General features: G+C 41.3%; 1 protein-coding gene across 8 annotated transcripts; it reads left to right on the top strand.

Moving 5' to 3' along the window:
* The first annotated feature begins 2,676 nt into the window (after window positions 1-2,676).
* PTGFR (prostaglandin F receptor) lies at window positions 2,677-21,151 on the top strand. Of its 8 annotated transcripts, none has more exons than XM_027649246.1 (3): window positions 2,677-2,958; window positions 4,259-5,106; window positions 18,982-21,151. In XM_027649246.1, exons 2-3 carry the CDS (start codon window positions 4,318-4,320, stop codon window positions 19,282-19,284), a joined length of 1,092 nt encoding a protein of 363 aa, XP_027505047.1. In that variant the 5' UTR covers window positions 2,677-2,958; window positions 4,259-4,317; the 3' UTR covers window positions 19,285-21,151. The 8 variants fall into 8 exon arrangements, with proteins under 8 accessions (XP_027505047.1, XP_027505045.1, XP_027505050.1 ...); XM_027649244.1 differs by lacking the exon at window positions 2,677-2,958 and adding an exon at window positions 3,049-3,142; XM_027649249.1 differs by lacking the exon at window positions 2,677-2,958 and adding an exon at window positions 3,240-3,298.
* The last annotated feature ends 1,395 nt before the right edge of the window (window positions 21,152-22,546 follow it).

The following is a 22,546-nucleotide window of genomic DNA, read 5'->3' as shown; positions in this document are numbered from 1 at the left end:
TACTTTTGTCTCCTAAATATCAAGACTTTTATATCACTGCTATTTCACTAAATGGAAAGATGACACTTACTGTTACTATGTACAAAGAAGAAAAGGTTTCCAATGTTTTGCAGCAAGAGCTGTGAATATAATAAAAGTATATTGTAACTGTTACTGAAGGCTGCACAAGAAATTTGAGTAGATGAAAAAAGAGGAAGAGATATTGTTTTTATTTGCATTCTACCAGCTTTGATGTTGCTACTGAAATATCTACCTGTTCATTTACAGCAAGGTTGTTTGGAGCTGGTCTTTAGTGCAAAATTAGTGTTGAGTATGCTCTGGATTAATAACAGGAGGCTTTGAGGATTTGATTACTGTACACTTCACCTGCCAACCAGCAACATGCTTCCTCATCCACAAGTTTTTCTCCCACTGTTTGGAGTTTGGTAACCAATGGGTGGATTGCAATTGTCACAGCACGAGATGTCTTTTTATCTCTATATCTTTTTATGTCTAAATACGTTAAACTATTGCTGCTAAATTTAAACCCATTGAAAGTGAGCAGGGAATGCTGATTCCTTCATTCAAGTTGAAACTTGGGGCAAAAAAGAGCATTTATCTTCCTGATTCTTGGAGTATCCAGGAGCCCAGGGTTTTGCAACCAACACAAGCTCCCCTACACATTAAGAAGTGCTGAAGCCAGTGAGCCAAGCCAATGCCACCACCTCAGTTCTCCAGCCTTTTGCAGCCTTTGAACAGCCAGAGTGACACAGCCTCTCAGAAATACTCCTAAGGGGCTCCTGCACCTGCAGCTTTTGTTTTCAGCCATGTAAGGAGTTCAATCAAAACCTGCTCCATCATGGTTGATTGGAAAACAGTTTGTGAGAGGAAGAGCCACTGCCCTGATGGAGATGACATTAATCCCTCCTGTCCCTTCCCACAGCTCCTGCTCAGGTGTACGACCTGAGAAAGGCTGTTCCCCCCTGAGAAAGCAGTGCCTCCCCAGGCAGGACCCACGGCACAGGCTGTGAAGGGACAATTTTGGTCACTCCTGCTGTCTTCATTAGTAACAGCAAATGAACGGAGCTGACCACTGGTCACTGTGAAAAACTTAGTTGTGCTGGTGTCATTGCCAGTTTTCACCCCTCCAACACCTTCTGAAATCACCATCCTAATTAGCCATAACTCTACAAAACCACCCCACCCCAGAGAAGCCATTATTTCAGTTATTCTTGTATCAGGAGCACACAAATGTGTCCAGAGCTCCAGATATATCCATCCTGCTAATGCCAGTGCTTCCCGTGCTGCTGCATTGCTCACAGCACAGAACTGGCATGTGGCACCACGTGCTCTTGGAGCTCCTCTTCAGGAGCACTCTTTGATGCCTCTTGTCTGAAAAAAAGAGATGAAAGTTTATGTATTTACTTTCCTTCTTTCTCCATCTCTGCAGCAACTGAAATGCTCCTCTCCCTCCTTTTGGCAGAGCACTGCTTTACTCAGGATGCACTCTACAGGCCTGCCTTTCCCTTCCTACCCTAACAACATTTTTACAAGCACGCTGAAACAGCTGTCTTGAGGTTTTCCTGTTCTTCTCTTTGTCTTGATCTACCTGATAATGGTGTTTTAGCTTCTACCTCCCAGACTGCAGGGTCTTGAAGTACCAACTTCATTGCTTCTTTTCAAATGGAATTGCCCCCCATTTCAGGAGGGATGGGTGAAGAAATCTGGCTGGACAGAAGGGCATGGAGCAAGCTGTTTGTAGTTTGAGATCTCCATCTCTATTTATTTCTGGGCAGGGAAACATAAAAGAAACTATTTCCCCCTGAACTTTAATGGGCAATAATGTATTTTGAGATGTTTTTATATTTTATTGTTGTCTTAAGAATTTATGGGAATTTATAGGTCTCAATCAGACCAAACTGAGCATTTTTGCTCCTTGTATGATAAAATGCCAAAATCTGACATGTGTTTTGAGGCAGAAAGTCATCATGTGGGGCTTTTAACTGTCTGTGTAGGTGACCTGAAATACTATTTGAAAGAATGGATTTACCTGGTCTGTATTTCCTCGCTGGTGGATTAGGGAGAAGCAAACTGTACCCATAGTATTCAAGGTATGAAGGTATACAAAAACTGTAGTATGTTTGAGAATTTAAATTTTTAAGTAATTGTCTTGTGGCACCAGGAATAGTACAACTCAAGGCTGTGTCTCAATGGAAGTAAATGTAACTTCTCCGTTGTTATTGCCCATGACAAATTCTGTAACATTTTATAGCTTGGTTTTGCAATCTGACTTTGATTTTACATTTTGGCCTATTTTTATAGAAGAGTTCTTCATAAAAATTCCCATTCAGGCCCATTTGGTAGTCCCAGACACTAATGGATGAAAGAACTTAAAAGTTATCTATAACTTTAAGTTGTAACAGCAAAACTACATGATGGGAAAGGAAGAACCTTTGACTGTCTAGCCTTATCCATAATATCACTAATGCCTCATCTGGATGTGTTCTCACTGTATTTCTCCAGTGGAGAAACTGTCCAAGGAACACTGTGAGCTCTACGTGACCCGGTAGGTGCAAGGGGTGTGTGTGAGGTGATGTGCCCAGCTACATCCCGGACAGTATTCCTGGGAGCTACCCCTTCCCGAGCTCCCTGAAGGCGGTAGTTGGGAAGAAGCACGTGGAAAGCGAAGAGATGAGGCTGTGGCTGAGGACAACCCCTCCCCTGGCTGCCCCATGAGCTGCTACCGCCGTGGGTGCAGCAGGGTGGGCAGGCACCCGCCCTGCCTGGCCGGGGTGCCCCGCGGCCGAGCCGTGACACGGCAGCCCGGCTCTCCCGGCCGGGGACAGCGCTGCACCCCGGCACGGCGCGGCGGCAGGAGCCGGAGGAACCGGAGCGCAGGGGCTGCGGCTCCCGGGACAGCGCCCGAGCGGGGCCGCCCCGCAGCCCGGCCGGGCACGGGAGCGCCGGGGTAGCGGTGAAGTGCGGGGACACGGCCGGGCAGCCACACGGAGCGGGGCCGGGGGCGGAGGGAGGGCGGGCGGCGGGCGGCGCCGGCCGGGCGGGGAGCGGGGCCGGTGTGGGAGCGGGGCCGGCGGAGCTCCCGCAGCGCCTCTGTCCGCACCACGGAGCCACACGGGGCCGAGCGGAGCCAGCCGGGACCGCGGTAGGGCCGGGGCGGCGGGGCTGGAGCGGGCAGGGCTGGAGCGGGCAGGGCCGGGCCGGGACCGCGGCACTTGTGCCCGCCCCGCCCCCGCGCTCAAGGGCGGAGGGGCCGCCGCTCCCCCGGCACCGCCGAGGGTCGCGCTGGGGGCGTGGGGAGGTGGGAATGTGGGTAGGGAGGTGCAGTTTGGTGCCGGGCTCCGTCTGAGGAGTTTCCCTGGGCTTTGCCGGTGGAGCACTCCTGGCTGGCAGAGATGCCCCTGGCTCCGGCGTGCGCGGTTCCCGGGGTAGCTCAGTAACCGAGAGACTTCAGCGGCAGTTTGTAGTACGGGTTATTAACGCCTTTTTTTTTTTATCTTTAATTTTCTTTTTATTTTCTTTTTCTTTGCCTTTTTTTTTTTCCCCCCCCTGTACCTTTCCCCCCCCCCCCCTCGGGGGAGGTTTTTTTTTTTTTTTGCCGGCAGAAATATCCCGGGAGTAGAGATGGGAGATAAAGTGCAAAGCAACTCGCAGAATGGGTTTCTGAATTGGTCTAAAAACCAAGTTTGAGCTTCTGCGAGGGCTCTGGGAAGCTTCAGTGTCGGTTAGGATAAAGCTTTGAAACAAGAACTTGTGAGAGGAGAATTATTTGGAAGATGTTAAGACATTGTTTTGAAAATAAATGTTTAACAGGGAGAAGAGAAATGGAGTGTGATTATAATCTCTAAATGCTCCAGTCTGAGTATTTCACTTTTTACTGTGGCTGGGCTGACGTATACTGTCATTCTAGGAGTGTGTTGCAAAAACGTTTGTTTAACGTAGGTTAATCACCAGAATGGTTTGTATGGTTTCTCTTACTGCATGTACGTGTGCATTATGTCTTTTATACCTTATTTTGTGTATCTTACAAATGCAGAGACTAAAGATCCTGTAGGCTATATTTGCATTGTATAATGCATGCAGATAATTGTTTTACCCTGTGACTGATGCGCTTACGATGTGATGCCATATCATATCACACAGAAAACCGGAAAATTAGATTTGTACCGCAGACTAATATTATGGAATTTCTGCTTCAAATGCCATTTGAACATTGGTATGCCTTTTACAGTGTTGTGTATATTTGTTTTTAATATTGCAGATGCCTTTTGACTGCAAGACTGCTGAAATGCTTTGAGGGCTGGGCCTCCCTTCCTAACCATGAACGGTTCAAAATCACCAGGGCTGGCTGGATTTGGAGTCTTGAGGAACACAACCTGCCACACGGAGAAGAAAATTTCAGTTTTCTTTTCAATAATCTTCATGACGGTGGGAATTTTGTCCAACAGCCTCGCCATAGCAATTCTCATGAAGGCATACCAGAGATTCAGGCAGAAATCAAAAGCCTCCTTTTTGCTTCTTGCCAGTGGCTTGGTTGTCACAGATCTCTTCGGCCACCTCATCAACGGAGCCATTGCAGTGTTTGTGTATGCGTCGGATAAAGACTGGATCCGATTTAACCAGTACAACATTCTTTGCAGTGTTTTTGGCATCTGCATGGTTTTCTTTGGTCTGTGCCCACTCTTCCTGGGCAGTGTGATGGCCGTTGAACGGTGCATTGGAGTCACTAAGCCAATATTTCACTCTACAAAAATGACTTCTAGACATGTGAAAATGATGTTGACTATGGTATGTCTGTTTGCTGTTCTTATAGCTTTGCTGCCTATTCTTAGGTTTAGAGCCTACCAAATTCAAGCATCGAGGACCTGGTGCTTCTATAAAACAGAACATGTTGAGGACTGGGAAGACAGATTTTATCTCTTACTTTTTTCTTGCCTTGGGTTACTGGCCCTTGCTATTTCATTCTTGTGCAATGCTGTCACAGGAATTACCCTCTTAAGAGTCAAACTTAAAAGTCAACAAAGACAAGGCAGATCTCATCATTTTGAAATGATCATTCAGCTCTTGGCTATAATGTGTGTTTCTTGCATTTGCTGGAGTCCATTCCTGGTAAGAGCCTAATGTGTTTGCCAATGTTTAATGCACATCACTGTATAAAAGTTATACTTTTTTATCTCCAGGTTTTAAAGTGCTTGAGCTGTGGTAACAGCTCTGTTTGCTCAGTGATACTAATTTTAATGCATATTGTCCATAATGCATGTACCTATGCATCTATAAAAAAACTTGGTAATTATTCTCCACTGCTGAGCATAAACAAAATACATCGAGTAAGCTAAATATATAGGGACTGTGAGGACTGTATTTCCAGTGCTGTGAAGCAGACAGTGGTAGCAGAATGGTGGCTAGAATAAATCGGAACAAATACTGAGGTTGTCCACAAATTCAGTGAAATCTTGAAGTGGGAAGTCTTTTTAGTCTGTACTGCCGTTCCTGTAACTTTTTTATTTGCAGCAGCCTGTTTGCTGTTATTTTCACAGTTTACTGCTATACTTGTGAACTGTGTTATGGCAGGTAACAGTTAAGAATTTAAAAATCCTCCACTCCATTTACAGGGCATTAAGGGCTTTGCTTTAGAGTCGTGTTGAGAAACAGGAGTTGGCAGTGGGGTAAAATAACGTTTGGTTTAGCCCTGAGCAAGCTGGGCTTGTAATCTGGACAGCTGACTGGCAAAGCTGCTGTGTGCAGTTGGTGTGCTCTCTCAGCCATCCCAGCTGTATCTTGGGGCTCTGCTGTCACTGCTGTGGCTCTCCCAGAGTGGTAAGTGCTGCTCCTGTTAGGGCACACTCTAAGCCAAAGGAACCAGGATTGTGATACAGGAAGGAATTTGACAGCTGCTGTTGTGTGATGGCATTATAAAGCTGGTATAAAGCTGTAACTCTTTTTAGTGTAGTAAACCTATCTGGAGAAAATGAATTGTTTTGCTCAGGTCAGAGATGTTAAGTTACAAGCTTTATGAAATCCTAATTTCTTTCCTGGAAACAAGGCCCCTTAGTTTTCCAGGGAGATAAATGAGGAGCAGTTTTGGTTTTAGCTAACAAATACAGACATTTACATCTGAGATCTGTATCAGCTGTATCTCATCTGCTCACTGCCTATGGTAGGGTATGAAGTCACCTGAGTTAGTTCTAAATTAGATAGTTAGTTCTAAATTAGATAGTTAGTTCTAAATTAGATAGTTAGTTCTAAATTAGATTAGTTAGTTCTAAATTGATACTGATATTAACCTTGCTGCAGCAGTTGGGTGTATCTGGCAGGTAGCACTTAATTAATCCAGTATCACAGGCTTCAGGGAGAAAGTTTGGATATAAACGTCTGCATCACTGAAATGCACAAAACCTCTTTCACTTCTGTTCATATCACAGAGAATTTTTCTAGTCTTGCTCTGCAGCATAGTTTAAATTCATGTGGGCTTCTGTCAGTGTCGTGGCTGTAGTGTGGAGAGCATAAACAAAGTTGTCACAGCAGTATAGCAAGTTTTGTGGTGAACTTCCTTCCAGTTACTTTAGACATCTCCTGAAGTTTGTCTGAGGCAAGCCAGAGAGTGTTTTTTAAGGAGAGCAACTCAAATGATGACTTTACATTCCATGAAAAAGAAGCATTATCCTCTGGTGACATTTATTTTCAGGTAAAATAATTGTTCTCAAAGGTAGGAATTAATTTGGTTTTTAAAAACCCTTGAGTGTCAGAAGACCTACAAACTTTTTTAATTCAAAAGAGGTGCTTCATTTATTCAACATACGAAGGAACACTAAAGTGCAACCACTGTGGTTGTTTTTCAGTGTTGGTAATTTTGTTATGCCTTTCCATTTTTATTAATTGTACTATATATTGTACTAAAGATGGGGTCCTTTGTGAGTATTTCCTTTCTTAGCTCTTAGGATCGTAGAGTTTGTACCAGTTATTAATTCACTGAATTACCCAGTCTTTATTTTGATGGCATTCTTTTCACTGAATACAAACAGAATTATAAGTGTGGTGTTAATTTAGCAAGATTTTTTGGCCAGCAGTGGAATAAAGCTTTGTCAGGAACGTACTGCCTAAGAGCTACATTAAAGTGATCCAGGGTTTATCAAGGTGTATGATTTATGATGAATTGCTGCTTCAGACCTACCTATCTGATATATCTTCACCTCTATGGGCTTTTAATTTGTGAAATGAATTATAGAATATAAATGAATTTATATTCTATAATATAATCAACATGTACCAAAGTAAGTCTTTCTTGACATGAATATGAGCAGGTGTCCATAGGAGAAATTATCTGGAAAAGGACCTGAATGATTGTTCTTCAGTCATTTGCTTCTTCAATTTTTTTTCTCAAAGCTCAATCTAGAAGTCAGTGTTAGTCTTCGAATTGTGAATTTTAACTATGTTCTCTATTCCAAAGAGTACACAGAACAAAATGTTTGTGAGAGTCAATTGCCTCAATGTAAACCAAAGCAATTAGAAACCAAACAAACCTTTGGAAGAGAAAGTGGAGGAAGGCAGTGTGGTTTATGCCACATGTGGTTTGCAGATACAAGAGTCTGGATTCATTGTGTGATTTCCTGTCTGATGTGGGGGTTTGCTTTGTTTATTTTCCTTCTGCTTTCAGTCTAGTCTGGTGTTACGTCCACTGATGTATGTGCAGGGCCACCAGAATCCAGTCCACCCAGTACTGTAATCCAGCTACAGATTGACTTCACTATTAGATTTCCAATCAATTCCATGTTTTTTTCCAAGTGGAGTTAGTATTCAGACATTGTCACTGTCCTGTGATAAAATCACCTTTAGATGTCATTAGAGTCCCAAGACCCTGGATTGTCCTTTATGGTGTCTGCTGTGGAACTGAACTTGACTTGTGCATCTGCTCAGTGGTAGTGAAGTTGTTTTGGTGCCTTTATGTGTGTGTAAATGCATAGATAGCTGACACTTAATATTATATGTAATAATATACAGTTGTATAATCAATCATCACCTTTACCTTAAGATTACTGGAGATGTGTAGCATTTTTCAGAAGCAGAGTCTGTGGTATGACTTATGTGGAGCTCTGCCTGGAGCTGTTGGACAGGGACTTCCTTCTGATATTTTTTTTTTCCTTTTGATTTCTTTCCTGAAGCTCCATTTCATTTGTTTTTCAAACATGAGCAGCTTTTTCAACTTTTCTGCCACTGTGAGGGAATCTTTCCTTAATGAAGTATGAGAATGAGGGGGAACATTGATCTGCTTTTGAGGAGCTGAGAGCGGGGGGGGAATTCACAAAAAAAGGTGACAAGTGAAATTCATGAGTTTTATAATAATATATGTAGTCAATAATATATGTAGTCAATTTGCAGAGGCACATTTGTTCTGACAGTCCAAATAATTCTGCTTTATGGTGGGTAATTCCAGGTAAATGTGTTCTGAAGGTAGTAACATCAACTTCTCTGCATAGTGTCATCTTTTCTCATCCTTACTAGAGCCTTAACCCTTTGCTGGGGGTATGTGAATCTTGCTGGATAAATTTGGTCCTTAGGGGCTGGATTCCCAAAGCAAATAGTTGGGCTGGAGCATTTTGTGACGAGCACCTCTGATGAAATAAATTGTTATATAAAGCTGGTTTTTGGCTGTGACTTGACATCTGGCCTGTCATGAAAGGGCTTGGTTTTGGAGCTGTGTTTGTGTGAGCAAATTCTGGCTTCAGTATGTCATATTCTGTAGGGCTCGAGGGATAAACATATTTTAAATTTTGTTTGTGGAGTAGCAAAGAGAACTGCCTGTAATTGTGGACAGGAGGGATTTATTTTAGAGGAATAGAAAAAAAAATGTGATACGGAGAAATTTCTGATCTTTTTCATGTGTGGAACACAGTCTTAGCCTGAGAAAAATACTTCTACATTCAAATTATTCTTGTTAAGATCTTTTTCCATGCAGTTATCTGATTAATTTCATTCCAGTTTTACGTCCCCTATACACCAGAAAATAGCCACTCCTGTTTTTTTGGGGGGTTTTTTTTTTTTTTTTTTTTTGGAAAGGGCTCAGCTGTTTATTTTATACGATTAAATCAACTCTTATTCAGTTGCTTTTTTTACTGCATAGATTAATTTTTATCAGTCCCTTCTCATGTAATCTCTTCCCTTTCCAATTTGTTATGCTAACTGTGTCTCTCTGAACTTGCTCTGACTTCTTCTTGTCCTCAGATTGTCTCATGCAGTGGGGCTTGATGGCTGGTTTTCGTGCACTTAGGGCTGTGTCCAGCTTAGAATTTACTGAGTCACTTCAGCCTGGAAGCTGCTGGAGCCGATCTGAGTGGTCCTTTCAGCAAACATTCTTCTGGAGCTGGTGAGAAGGGCAGCTGTGTGCTGACAGGGAGGCTCTCCTTGGAATACCCTCACCCCATCCCACCCTGCTTGCTCCACCAGGTATTTTGGGTGCTCACAGTTCATATGTCCCGAAGGAGGTCACTTTGTTGCAGGTTTTACACTAAGTAAGTTCTGGTTGCATACAGTATAAGGTAGTTTGGTGTGCAAGGCAATCTGTGTACATCTCATTTGGGTTGTTTTGCATGTGTAGTCACATCCACCCATGCACAGTGACACTTTGCCAGGAGTTCAGATCCCTGTTACCCTTGAAGTCTCTCCCTGCATTCTTGTTTTCTGTCTTTTTTAATAAGCTGGCAGTTTAAATTTCTGTTCTACTACCTTATGCTTGTGTGTGTGATGGGCATCATGTATTAATATGTAATGGGCATCATGTATTAATAAAGCTCATTGCTTTATTAATGCTGTTTGTATGCCTTCATACATTGCTGGTTGTGTTGCCCTACTACAAAAGAGTTACTTAGAAGTTATGCTCTTACAACTGATGGTTTTTCATGATCAGAAAGTGCAGCTGAGGAGAAGCAGAGAGGTGTCCCAAGATGCAGGCCCACGCTCTGCCAAGTGAGGCTCTTGCCACCTGTCCAGCACAGCCCCTCAGATCTCCCCAGTGGCTGCTCTGCACAAGTGTGTTCTTGTCTTACAGGTTTTCAGTCAAAGCTGCAGCCTCTGTGAGCTTGTTGTGCCTGCACAGGCACTGTCAGCAGGGAGAGTGATCTTTCCTTTCAAAAAAGAATAAATTAGTCGTGTGTTTCTGAAGACTGAAGGAGGAGATACTCTTAAATATGTTTAGCTAACCTTGCAGCTCTGAATGCTGTTGTAAACTTTCAGAGGGAAAAACTGCACTTTGTTTTTTTCAAGATTCAGATTTTAAAGAAGATAATCAACGATAATTACTATGCTTGTGCTGGCTTTTAGTGTTGAATTCTTGTTAGAGTGGTTGTCTGGTGACACCATACAAAGGTGGGATGTGTTGGCAGAAGATGTTTGTTGGGTCTGGGTGATGCTTCACCCCTGTGGGTTCTTGTTGGATGCTGTCATTGCACCTCTGAGGACAGGTGCAAGCCCATCTCAGGGGCCCACTGCTGCCACAGTGGTTTTAATGAACGAACCAGTTTCATAGGAAAAGGAAAAAAAGGTTTTTGCCAGCAGCAGGCCTGCTAAATACACCTCTATGTCTAGTCCAAAGCATCAATACATTAATGGTTATTGTCGACTGTAGGTAATTATTTCTCTTCCAGACCTTGCTGTGTCAGAAGAGATCAGGAGGGGCAGTTTGAATGAATAAAATGCTCACTGGGTTCCTCTTGACAGAAGAATCTCATGAGTTTCCTTGTCTTTCGAGCTACACTAGAGAAAGGGCTCTTGTTCTCCCTCCTGTCGTGATCCTTTGGTTGCTTGCTGGGTTTCCTGATACATCCATTAACACTGTGCAAATTCAATTACTGTTCTTGATTGAGTTCCTCCGAATGAGCCTCTGATACTCAGGGTTAAATTGCTGAAAGGTTACTGTCATTGCTAATATTATGGGCCAAAAGGTATTTTGAAATAAATAACTCATTTTAGGATTTAAGAGGAAAGAGAACACTCATTTGAATCGAAGCTTTTGTTAGTCTCAAGACACAAGTGTCTTTCCAGCTTAGTTCCCCCTGGAGTAAGGTTTAATCAGCAACTCAGACAATTTGAGTGTGCTTTTGTATGTCCTCATGAAAATATTCCATGGAAAGAATTTGCAGGTGTCTGCAGAGAGAGCAGCAGAGTTTAATACAGTGCATTTAAAAATTCAATCCACCTATTCAGATGTGTTTCTATGATACTAGAAACCCTTGGATAAGATGTTCATGCATTTTTTTAGTGTTGGTTATAGAGATCTTTCTTTTATTTTGGATAAAATGAAAGGCACAGCTGGCAAATTTCCTCCAGGTTAGATGAGAAATGGAATGAGATGAATTTTAGCGTATACCCACCTGAGATGATACTGAATTTCAAAGGTACTGTTTTGCTGTTCAGGATTGGTCTGTTCCTATTTTCCTCTTTTACAGCACATAGAGATCTTACAGGCCTTATCCTTTCTGAGAAATATGAATCATTTAAAAAAAATGTTTGTAAGTGTGGGCCAGGGCATAGTTTATCACAGAGTGCTTAGAAACTCTATATTAATTGTGGCTATATTTGTAATTCAAGTGTTTACCTCCCTCTCCCAGAAGTCAGGGAGCTGAGCAGTTGAGATCCTCTCTAAACAGGAAAGAAGTGCTGGGGAAGAAATGGATGGTGGTGATAAGTGATGATATGAAGCAGGGGAGGAAGAAAGGCTGCGATTGACAGATTACCCTTTACCAGAGGCTTTTGGGAAAGCATAAATATAGTTTTTGTTATCTGTTTACTTGTGCTGTTTGGAAAAACTTACGTAAAGCCTTTTCTGAAAATGCAGTGCCATCAGAATACAACAAGATTGTTTTGGAGGGAAGAAAGTAGGGAAGGCAGGTCGTGAGTCATGTGAGAATGTGGCATTTTCAAAATAATGTTCTGGTTTTCTTTCATAGTTTCTTCCATCTTTATTTTTTAATTTAGATTATATATACCGAATTAAACTATGAAGATCTATAAAACTGAAACACAGTACATTATTCCAAATAGATGTTAGTGACTTTCACAGGAACTTCTGATTTTTTTTTTTTTCCAATTTTGAAGTTACCATCTCAAAAAATCAAATTCTCCAAACTTCACCCAAATAAATTTGCCGTTCGTAACCTCTGCTTATTTATTGAGTTGGTAAATTTTTTGGATTCTGTGCTTGATATTAAAAAGTCAGTTTGACATACATTCCATTGTTTGGTATAAGAGAATTCTTCCTGTTTCCTAGATATTGCACTTATTCAGGCCTTTCTTACTTGAAAATATCATGCACTGCATAACCATCTTTGGAAAATGTCATACACAGCATAACCATTTTTGGATAGTTATTTTAGGAAAGTTCTCTTTCCTGACTATCTAAACACCTTAAATGGTAAAGTTGTTGCTGAAAAGTCTCAAGGACAAATACACTCACATGGAGCAACTCCAGAAGGTCCTTCACCCTCACCAGGTTTAATGGCAGACATCAGGGTGTGATACAGATTCATATATTCTGAGAGATAATTATGGTGTTAATTCACAACTTAAGTTTGGCATGGTGTTGATAAATGCTTTCTAGTAGAAGTTGGTTGTCTCAGGAATACTGCAGAATTTGTGAATGTCTGACCTTAATGGAAGAATAAGTATGAATATGTATAGTCCTTGCATCCCTGAATACTTAAGGATGGCCCTTATTATGCAGTATTAGAAATACTCTGTTGTTTTCTAGCCCTTACAGTTGTCCTGTAAAGTTCCTCTCAGCATTGGAGGGTAAAGAATGTTTTAATTTTATCTGTGCAATTAATTTTTTTGTGCAAGATATTTTGGTTGCAGGCCTTGTTCTTAGGCAGGAACACATTCCTCACGCCATGGAATCAGGCCTTCCTGTAACTCTAAAACATGTAGCTCAGGAAACAGGTTGTTTATTTGACTTTGGTGTGTTTGCTGTGTCTTTTCATGATGAAGTGACTCATTTACTCTTTCCAATGCTAGAATCTTTTCTATCCCTATCCACAAAACTTTCCTTTCAAATGAGTTATCAATTAAGCTGTGAGAGTAATTACGTTACCAGCTAGTTGAAGCAAAGTATTTCTAATTTTGACTGGGAGGAAAGGAAATAAGGAAAAAGGACTGTCAAACCAAGATAGAAATATTTGGATTATTTAGGAGAAACAAAGAGAGGTGGCCTGGAATGCTTCATTCAAGCCCAGCCTGAATTTATGCTACTGCAAACCAGATGCAAATAGGTAGTGTCTAAGGGGAAAGCTGACAGAAAATAAAGACTTCACTTTCAGTTAATGTTTGCAAGTTTATATGCAAAAAATCCCAACACCTTCTGTTTACGAGGCTTACTTCATAATTGCATTCCTGCCTTTTATAGAGCATGATAATGCCAAAGGCAGTTAATAAAATACAAATAGTGGGTATGATATTGTGGCACTTCACAGGTTTTTTTTTCAGTAATTTTGAGAAATCCTTGCGTACAGAAAAATCTCATTTCAAGATGTTTACAAAGGTTTGTTCAGAACACAGAATCAGAGAATCACAGAATCAGTGGGGTTGAAAAAGCCCTCTGAGATCATCAAGTCCAACCCTTGATCCAACCCCTCTGTGGTTCCCAGCCCATGGCACTGATGCCACATCCAGTCTCACCTTCAACACCTCCAGGGACGGTGACTCCCACAAAACCTCCAGGTTTGTGCAGCTCCATTTTAAGGGGAGCAGATATGAAGCTCACAGGGGCTAAATAAACTTCTGTAAAATGATTTGGCAATCCCAGCTGCCTCTGGTAATTCAAAGCTTTTCCGGCAGTTTCTCATTTGGGTTCTCTTTGGATTCTGTTTTTCCTGTGATCCTGACAGGGGAAAGGTCTTTCTCAGACTCGCTGTTTTTATCAGGATAATAATCAAACTTACACATTTAAGGATGTATATCATGGCAGGTAGTAATCACCATCCTTGATTTACCTGTTTTGGACCAGAACTTGATTTTGGGAGTTAGACACAGATTTTTCCCAAAGTGAATAGTGAGCCAGTGGATCCACTCTTAATTTTTGGCATTACTACTTTGCCACAGAAGTATACATGAGAGAAAAGGAGATTGCCTTGTTCTGCTGCTACTTCTCAAGAGCTGATCCTGCAAAACTTTCCACAAGGAATTATTGCATGTGCTGTTAAAAGTACCCTCTGGACTTCAATGCGAAGGAAAACTTCATGTATTTTTTCGTCTACGATTCCTTTTTAATTTGACGTTTTCTATAAAATTACTGTGCTCAGTTAAAATTTAACTGCTAGGCTGAACGATCATCTGGCATATAAAAGTTGAAGACACGGTTCATGTTTGTCTTTTGGAAAGAGAAAGGAAAACATTAGGGGAAAAACACGTTGCAGATCAAGAACATAAAAAGCATTATGTGGCATAAGTAGAACAGTGTGTGCACTAACATTTTGATGGCAGGAGTAGTGCACTGCATATTTCTTGGAAGCCCTAGTTTTTACCCTGACTTACAGAATCACATAAAAACCAGAATGAAGCATGCTCAGCTTTGTTGCAACAAATGTGTGGTTTATGTACTGCAAGGTCTGTATAACAAATGATACAGGCAATTTGCTGTCAGTGTTTCTCATAGCTGTTCTTAGGAGATATAAAATGGTACATAAAATGTGAAGATTCAATGCATTTTTAGTTCTCTCTCCCCCTATTTTGCAATTTTTTTTTTCTTAAAGTTTGTGTTTATAGAGTGCTACAAAGTGGCAGCTTGTATGATCTCTGGCCTATTAGCAGATTGCAGCTTCTTTTGTAGCATGAATAATGAAAGTTAAAAAAACTTCTGGAAATTCAGGATAAGTATACATTGTTTTGTTTCCATGGAGTGGGACACGATCAGTAAAGTTCTGCCTTGAGCCCTGTGTGGTTTAGGAGAAGGGGATTTGCACCTCTGGGTTCAATGCAGGCCTTAGTGACAAAATATAAATACTCTGCAAACACTGAAAAATCCATGGACTTTATTCCATCAATGGAAATCTTCCCAACTGCTTGTAAGGAAATCCAAGGGAAGAGGAGGAGGTTTGGGAGGGTCTGTGAGGTTCCCACAGGGAAGTGGAGCCTGAAGGCTGAGCCACAGAGGACGAGAATTTCTGATATTTGTCCACTCTGCTTTCCGTGTCAGTCTCTTGGTGACCCTTTTTTTTCCAGTTTCCTGAAGTCAAGGATAGAACCTGGATTTAGAGCCTAAGCACTGAAATGCATCAAAGGAGCATTTTTGTCTTATTTCCTACCCAGCTGTGAAGTCTGCTGCTTGTTTGGACTGGCTGTCCTTGAGGACTAACGGGAATGTGACTGAGCAGCACAGCCACTCAGCCTGTTAGCTGTTCTCCTGGAGCTCCAATTGGAGGGGAAATTAAATTAAATTAGTGCTGTTTACGTTTGGAGAGTGGTGTGAAGCTTTGGAGTGAGTTTTTTCAGTTTGTTGCACTGAGCTTTGTCCCCTGAGGAAATGGCAGTTCCCTGCTTGGTGCAAAACTGAAGAAGTCAACAATTTCAAAATGTTTTTAAAAAATTTTCCATCAGGCTTCCTGGATCTTGCAAAGCAAGCCTTGGTTTTAGTGAAGCTTAAAGTTGGACAGAAAGTATGGAGAAGTTTAATGTATTGTGTCAAGTCCTTGCTTGATACAAATTTGATTTCATTTTTAGGGACAGGGAATTCTCAGGTCTTTCCTTAAGCCAGTAAGGGCTAGTATGAGTCAGGGTAACTTTATATCTTACAAGCAGGTACCCTTGGTTTAAAAAATTGCTTTTAGAGCTGTGCTTTTATAGTTCCTTTTCTAAAGAAAGTTTGAATTGTCTTGGTTAGATCGTTTCTTTTTTATTTATTTATTTTTCTTGCAAACCAGGGAGACACACTACAGCTGTGTTCATATAAACACTGAATAAATCAGCAAAGTGCTACTTGGATTCTTACATTTCTAAATAGGTTAGAAAACGTCACGAGTTACATTTATTATTTGCCAGCTGGAGATTAATTTTTTGAGTCATCCTGCTGAATCTGCATGAATATGAACTTGTGCACATCAAAGGCAATTAAATATGATGCAATTGCCTTCCCCTTCCCACTTCCCCATTTGGGTACTGCTGGCTACAGGGAACAGAATTCCTTTGTCAGAGTAACCTGGTGGATCTACAGGGAAGGAAGAAAGTCTTTGAATTGGTTTCCTGACTTAATTATTGCCCACTATTAGTCAAATGAGAAGGAAAGAAGTGGCCTTTTGTGCCTGCAGAGGTGGTCCTGCTCTCAGAGCTCTGCTTGCAGTTCCTGAGCTGGTGACTTGAGCCAGTTCAGTGGCACAAGTGCCTCGTGCCCAGGGAGCAAATACAGACTGTCTGCTGTGTTTTGCTTCAATGGAACCCTGTACTAAAAACCTGGGAGTGTATTAGTCCTTTTTATAGCGTACGGTTTCAAACTAACTTTGGAACAGTATTGTTAAGAATTTAAATGCAAAGAAACCAACTGACTATGAAAATGTGATAGAAATAATAATTTATATTGACTTCACTCCATTCTACCCCTCCTCAGCTGGAGTTTAGGGTCTTATTCTAGAAATCAGCAGATGGTTTTAGAAAGGCTCCAGGACATAGTCACCTTTTAGCACTGTTGGTGCAGTTGATTTCAGTGGCTTGCAGTTTTGTGATGTGTTTTCTCAGAAGACATGAAGTGTTTTAGGATAAAAATGCTCATGCTTGGGGCTGGAATGAGGCTCTCTCAGTCCATTTCTATATGGGAATCTCAGCCTTCAGAACTTCAGATATCTGGGATATTATTTTGTATTAGTTTCAGTGATAGAAGAAAGGAAATATTTTTTTAATTTCTTTGTAATATTCCCAAATAGTGTAAGTAATATGGCTAGAAAATTTGTATTTTATGAAATAAAATTAGTAGTTAATCTAGGTTTTATCTTATTATTTCAAATACAGGGATTCACAGCTGAATTGCTTAAGCAAGTGTCTATGTACATAAAGCTCTGTGTTCAGAAGAGGTAACTTGAATGTTCTGGATGAAGCTTCTCCAAGTCTCAGAATCCATAAATTATGTTTCAGTATTCCTTGCCCTGATTTATTTCATGTGTTATGTTGGCCCAGCAAGCTGAACAGCAAATGAATAGATTCATTTAGAGGTGATTACTTCTAAATGGAAGGGAATCTCACAAGTTTGCTGGGTAACACAAGAGAAAATAATACAGCTTGACAACATCTGGATGGAGCTATTTTTCCTCGATGGCAACATCTACTAGTTCTTTTTTCTGAGCATGAAATTGCATTGGATTTGGCATTTATTAACAACAAATGAATTTTGAAGTCCATCAAGAAGCAGGTTAGGAAGCTGTATGTCTGGATTAAGTCAAGCATGAGCTGTGTGGGACAAGGATGTTGGTCTGTGAGCTCTGTTGAGCTCCCATTTGCTGCCCAGTCCTACTTGAATGAGTAAGGCATATTCTGAATTTGGCTTGTGGTATTAGACCTCTAATAAATAAAATGTAGACTACCCTGAAAAAAAAACATCCCCTGCAGAAGCCAAAGGAGTTGTTCAAGTTTGGGTGGGCTGCTGAATGTGCCCAGTGGTTGTGGGGTGAAAAGCAGACTCAGGGAACTGGCTGGTGTTTGTGTTGGCTTGGTGCTCAGACATTCCTCCTCCTCCTCCTCACACCGGTTCCCAGCTGTGCTTCTGCCAGTCCTACCAGCTTCCTTAGCAGTGTTCCTGGGGGATTTCTGTGCTGCTCCCAGAGATGCCACACAGAAACGGTCAATCTGATGCTTAATCAAGCAAGTTCAGTGTCCTTTTATGCATTCACTTTGTTCCACTCAAGTTTAGACTCAGATGTGGTGACCTGCAAGCTATAGGTAGGGTCTGGGAATGAAGAGAAGCGTTTAAAAAGGAGTAAAATAGGTTTGCTGGAATATTGAGCTTTAGTTTTCTCTCATCATTCATTTTAGGCTTCTGTTTTGTTTTGTTTTTTTTCCCAATGTATCTTTTTGAAAATACAGCTTTCTGCACTTGGACAGACTGACCCTAACTTTCATGGCCCAATAAATCAGTGTACTCATAGCATCAGTTGTAAAATACCCCGTTTCTTGGTTAAATAACTGTCACTTTAAAGGCTTTGGAACTGAAAGCCTTACAGTGTTTCATCTTTCTACCAAAAAAGTCTTCATGTGCTTTGAACATTAATGAGAGAGAGAGATAATTTACCACCTTATGGCAAGATTCCTGGCTTTGCAGATCAGGCTTTCCTCACACAGGAACTCAGGACAGGAACCCATCTGTGTCTCCACTGGCAAGAGGAGGGGTATTGGTGGCTTTTGTCACCATGGCTTAAATTTTCCTATAAACCTCTAAATCCTCCGGTGTCAATAAATTATGTTTTGTTGCAGCTTAAAACATATGAATCTTCTTGCTGAAATCAAACTGCTTTATTCCTTCTGCAGACTTTAATTAGGAAGATGTGAAAAAACCTTTCATAAAAATGTTCTGACCTGCTAGTGGCCTTTGTCCTTGAAAAAACCCATCCCTGGAACAGTCTTGGCATGCTTTGTTAGCTCAAATTCTGGATTAAGTTTTTATTTCTTGCTCAAATCAGTCCCTGGTTTTGGAGGGTATTCCCTGGCTGGTTGCCATCATCTGCTCAAAGTTCAGCAGAAGTAATTCAGCAGAGACACGTGTGTGTCCTGTGTAAAACATTAGAGGATTTCTAGGATGATAAATGTTATATGCCTGACAGAATTCACATTGCAACTGGGAGGCATTGATGCTGTGAAGGTGTGAAGATCAGAGACGAAGCTGAAACGATTTCACTCATTTATGTGCTCTCTTGGTGTATTTTTTTTTTTATGTGTAATTTTAAAATATTCCATTTGCAGGTGATTTGTGTGCTCTCTTGGTGTATTTTTTTGATGCATAATTTTAAAACATTCCATTTTCAGGTGACCATGGCCAGGATTGGGATTAACGAGAGCCGCTCGAAGGAGACGTGCGAAACGATACTTTTCGCCCTCCGAATGGCCACGTGGAACCAGATTTTAGATCCCTGGGTCTACATTCTCCTCCGGAAGGCCGTGCTCAGGAACCTGTACAAGATCACGAGGGGCTGTTGTGGCGTTCACATCGTGAACTTGCACATGTGGGAGCTCAGCTCCATCAAGAATTCTTTGAAGGTCGCGGCGATATCCGAGTCGCCGAGTTCCAAACAGATAAACCCGCGGCCGCTCAGCTCGAGGGGACAGTGAAGTTTTCACACAGCCTGTGAAGAGACAGTGGAGGCAACGCTCGTGCATGGGCAGTACCTTGAAGTGAATTCCAAGGCTCAGTGCTTTGGCACGTCTTTTAAATTGTGAGTGGTTTGCTGTTGTCACTCGCCGGTTTGATATTGCTACTCCAAAAGATGCCCTGGGATGTTTTAATTCTTTCTGGAATACATCCCATCCAAAACTGGTAATGGAATGATAAATCATTCGTATTTCTCCCTTCCAGGTACTGAAGTGAACAGGGTTCCTTATAAATACTCCCCACCAAACCTTGGAGGGCTTCTTAAGACTGGATGCGAGTGCAAAAGTGTTCTCCAAGGTGATTTTTAAAAGGAGTAGATTTTCTCTACCCCAAATCCTTTGCAGAGTCACTTCTTTCTAGGATAAAGTCCAGTGTCCTTTCCATAAGGGTATTCTTTGCTTCTAGGCATTGAATTTACCAATTGTATATATAAAAGACATTTTGCTTGTTCCTAGTTTATGAAATGATCCACTTTGCTTGACTTGACCTCTTGATTATTCCATGAGTTTTTGGGGAGAGCTGCAAGCTTCATCAGTGTAAGTGTTCCTTTCAGCTCACTGACAAAACCCAAGGTTTCCTGTGGGAACACAGGAGCAGATCAGCTCAGCTTGCTTAGTTACATTTTCAGATTCATTGGTGAGTTTTTAGTCCTTTCAACAAATTGTGTTGAAGCGAACAGGCATAAAGCAGTGGTTGGTCTGTAAAAATAGGTTTTCCCCTTCCTCCCAGAACTGAAGGACAATTCTGGAAGTGTTCCCCTAGGGCACATAATGAAATGCTCATGTGGTACATCTGCTTCATTTGTTAAAGGTCACATGTGTCTTGTGAAAATGTGTGTGACCAAGTGAACACCTCTGCAGGGAACCGCTTTGGGAAGGTGATTTTGTTTGTGAAAGCTGGATGCTCAGTTTTTGCAGGGTCTGTGTCTGAAGAGCTGAGGACATTCAGTATATTTGGAGGTACCAGAAGGTTTCCAGGACTTCACACAAGAGGCCCTTCGCCTTCAATGCTGCTAAAAGAGCTTTGGTTTTTGTGACTGTGTGCTGTTCAGAAGCAAAAAATGAGAGGTGTTGTTTTAGGATAAAAAGATCTATTTTATTTTTATCTACTTAACTTCTAATAACTACATTAGTGAAGTGTTGTTATATTTGAACAAAGTAGTTAAAAACAGATTCACCAAGAAGACAGTCTGAGGGACCAAAACTATTCACAAAGTACAAATTCACGTTGTATGTGAGAATAGTTTAAGTCAGAGAATAAAAAACCAAAAGGTGTAAATATTTCGATTTTTTTTTTTTAAGCTATTTCCTTTTTGTTTTAAAAAAGTTGACAAATAAGTGGGTTAAATAACCCTGTAATGAAATGGCTTCATTTACCCTAAAGAATTTCTGTATGTGATTTATTTTCTCAGTCATGGAGCTGATAAGCCGTGGACAGATTTGATGCTGGTATAAGTTCTGCACTGTTGCTTCACGTGGGCTCTGCTGAAATCTGGAGGCATTCAGTCAGTGCTCAGTTTGGCTTTTTCATTTCGTAGAGTGTGATGTCAGTGTATCTGTTGATATAAATTATTTGTTCCTTATGGGAGATTGTTGTTTTAGCAGCTGCAAAAAAAATGTTGGTCCGTAAATTGTTGAGGTGTTTGATCGGTGAATGAAGCTCGACAATGTTCCATTTTGTTGTGTGAATAAATGTAGCTTGTGTAGTTCAGACTGGTTGACTTGCAAAGCAAACAGAAGTTTATATGTATATGTGATATCTTATATTTTGTGTACTAATACATATTGAATGTAAATTGAAAAGCCTCATTAAAGTTATCAAACTGTATCCTGAGTGTTACGGTATTTTTGTGTAACAAAAGAGATCCAGAGTTGTTAAAAATAATACTTATGACAAGAAACCTCACGCTGGATTCAAGACAGGAGGTGATAGGAGGTGCTAGTGTTCGAACACTTTGCTGTCTGAGGCAGGAGAGGTCAAGTTCTGATGACCCATTCTCAGAAAATGCAAATAGAAGCGTAGCTGAGGGAGTTCGGTGTTTGGGACAGAAGTATTTTTATCCAAATACCTGCCAACATGTTTCACATACGCTGTGAATCCTGGAAAAAATGTGAGTTTTGCTGTTAATGTTTTGTCTTGCTCTGTGGTGTGACAGCCTGCAGAGGCAGCTCAGGATGCAGGCACCCGAGGATCTGTTACCCCTGAAAGCAATTGGATTATCCTTGTATTCCACTCACAGGAGAGCCAACAACGTGCTGGGCTGGAGGATTAGTTAGATATTTTATGGAATATGAGATTATAAAAAAAAAACAACCTGTGGGATGGCTTCACATTAGGATCTGAGTGTTGCCCAGGCAGGGAGCAAAGGACAGTCTGCTTAGCAGTGTGCTGATGATCTGGGTAACGATGTGAGCAGTCATGAGCTGCCTATTTACTGCTGGCAATAATTAGTGCCTCCAGAGCAGGCAGGGGCATTAAGTGCTCTGGTGGGAAGAAAGTGAATCTCATTTCTGACTAATGACTGAAGAAATCCTCAGGGTGGGCGAATATTTTAACCTAATTGGGATCTTAAGCAATGGCAGGCTGTATGAGGGAGCACATTATCCTAAAATGAGGTCCTAGCCTGGGCTCAATAAACGTGCTGAAGCAAAGAAACCATCAGTAACCAGTTGCTCATCACAGGGATTATGCAAATATCTGTAGTTTGTTACCTGGATACAAAGATAGAGAGCAAGGTTCAAGGCCTTTTAGATCTGATTCTTGAGACAAAGTGTCCACCTTGTGTGTTTTTATTAGGTTAGTCTGATGTGTTGGGAACAATTTCAGGAATGGCAGTAGGAACCAGTTTTGTAGCCATGGAGATCCTTTAGAACAAGATGTTGGGACCTTTTGGATGTGCCAATACACTGCTCCAGGATGTTCCTGGTAACACAGCACTCCACTGAGTAGCAGCATAGATTGGCATGAGATTTAATGCTCAAAACTTGGGTCCTGGGAAAAGTGCACAAATCCCAAGGGGATTTACAACACCTGTTTGTGACTTTTGTTGCATCCTAAAGAAAACCCAGATGCTTTTCAATTCAAACTTCTGCAGCCTGCCACCATTAAAAATGGCAAAGCTGCTCTTGCACTTCAGCAAAAAGTGACTTTCAATTAGTGTTGCTACGTTGTGTTGAGGGTGGTATTTAATCCTTGAACAGACATTGTTTTCCTGCTGAATGT

The sequence above is a fragment of the Corapipo altera genome, unplaced genomic scaffold (genome assembly GCF_003945725.1).
Source record: "Corapipo altera isolate COAL_440 unplaced genomic scaffold, ASM394572v1 112, whole genome shotgun sequence".
Lineage (NCBI taxonomy): Eukaryota > Metazoa > Chordata > Aves > Passeriformes > Pipridae > Corapipo > Corapipo altera.
This window is presented reverse-complemented; position numbering and strand designations above follow the sequence as displayed.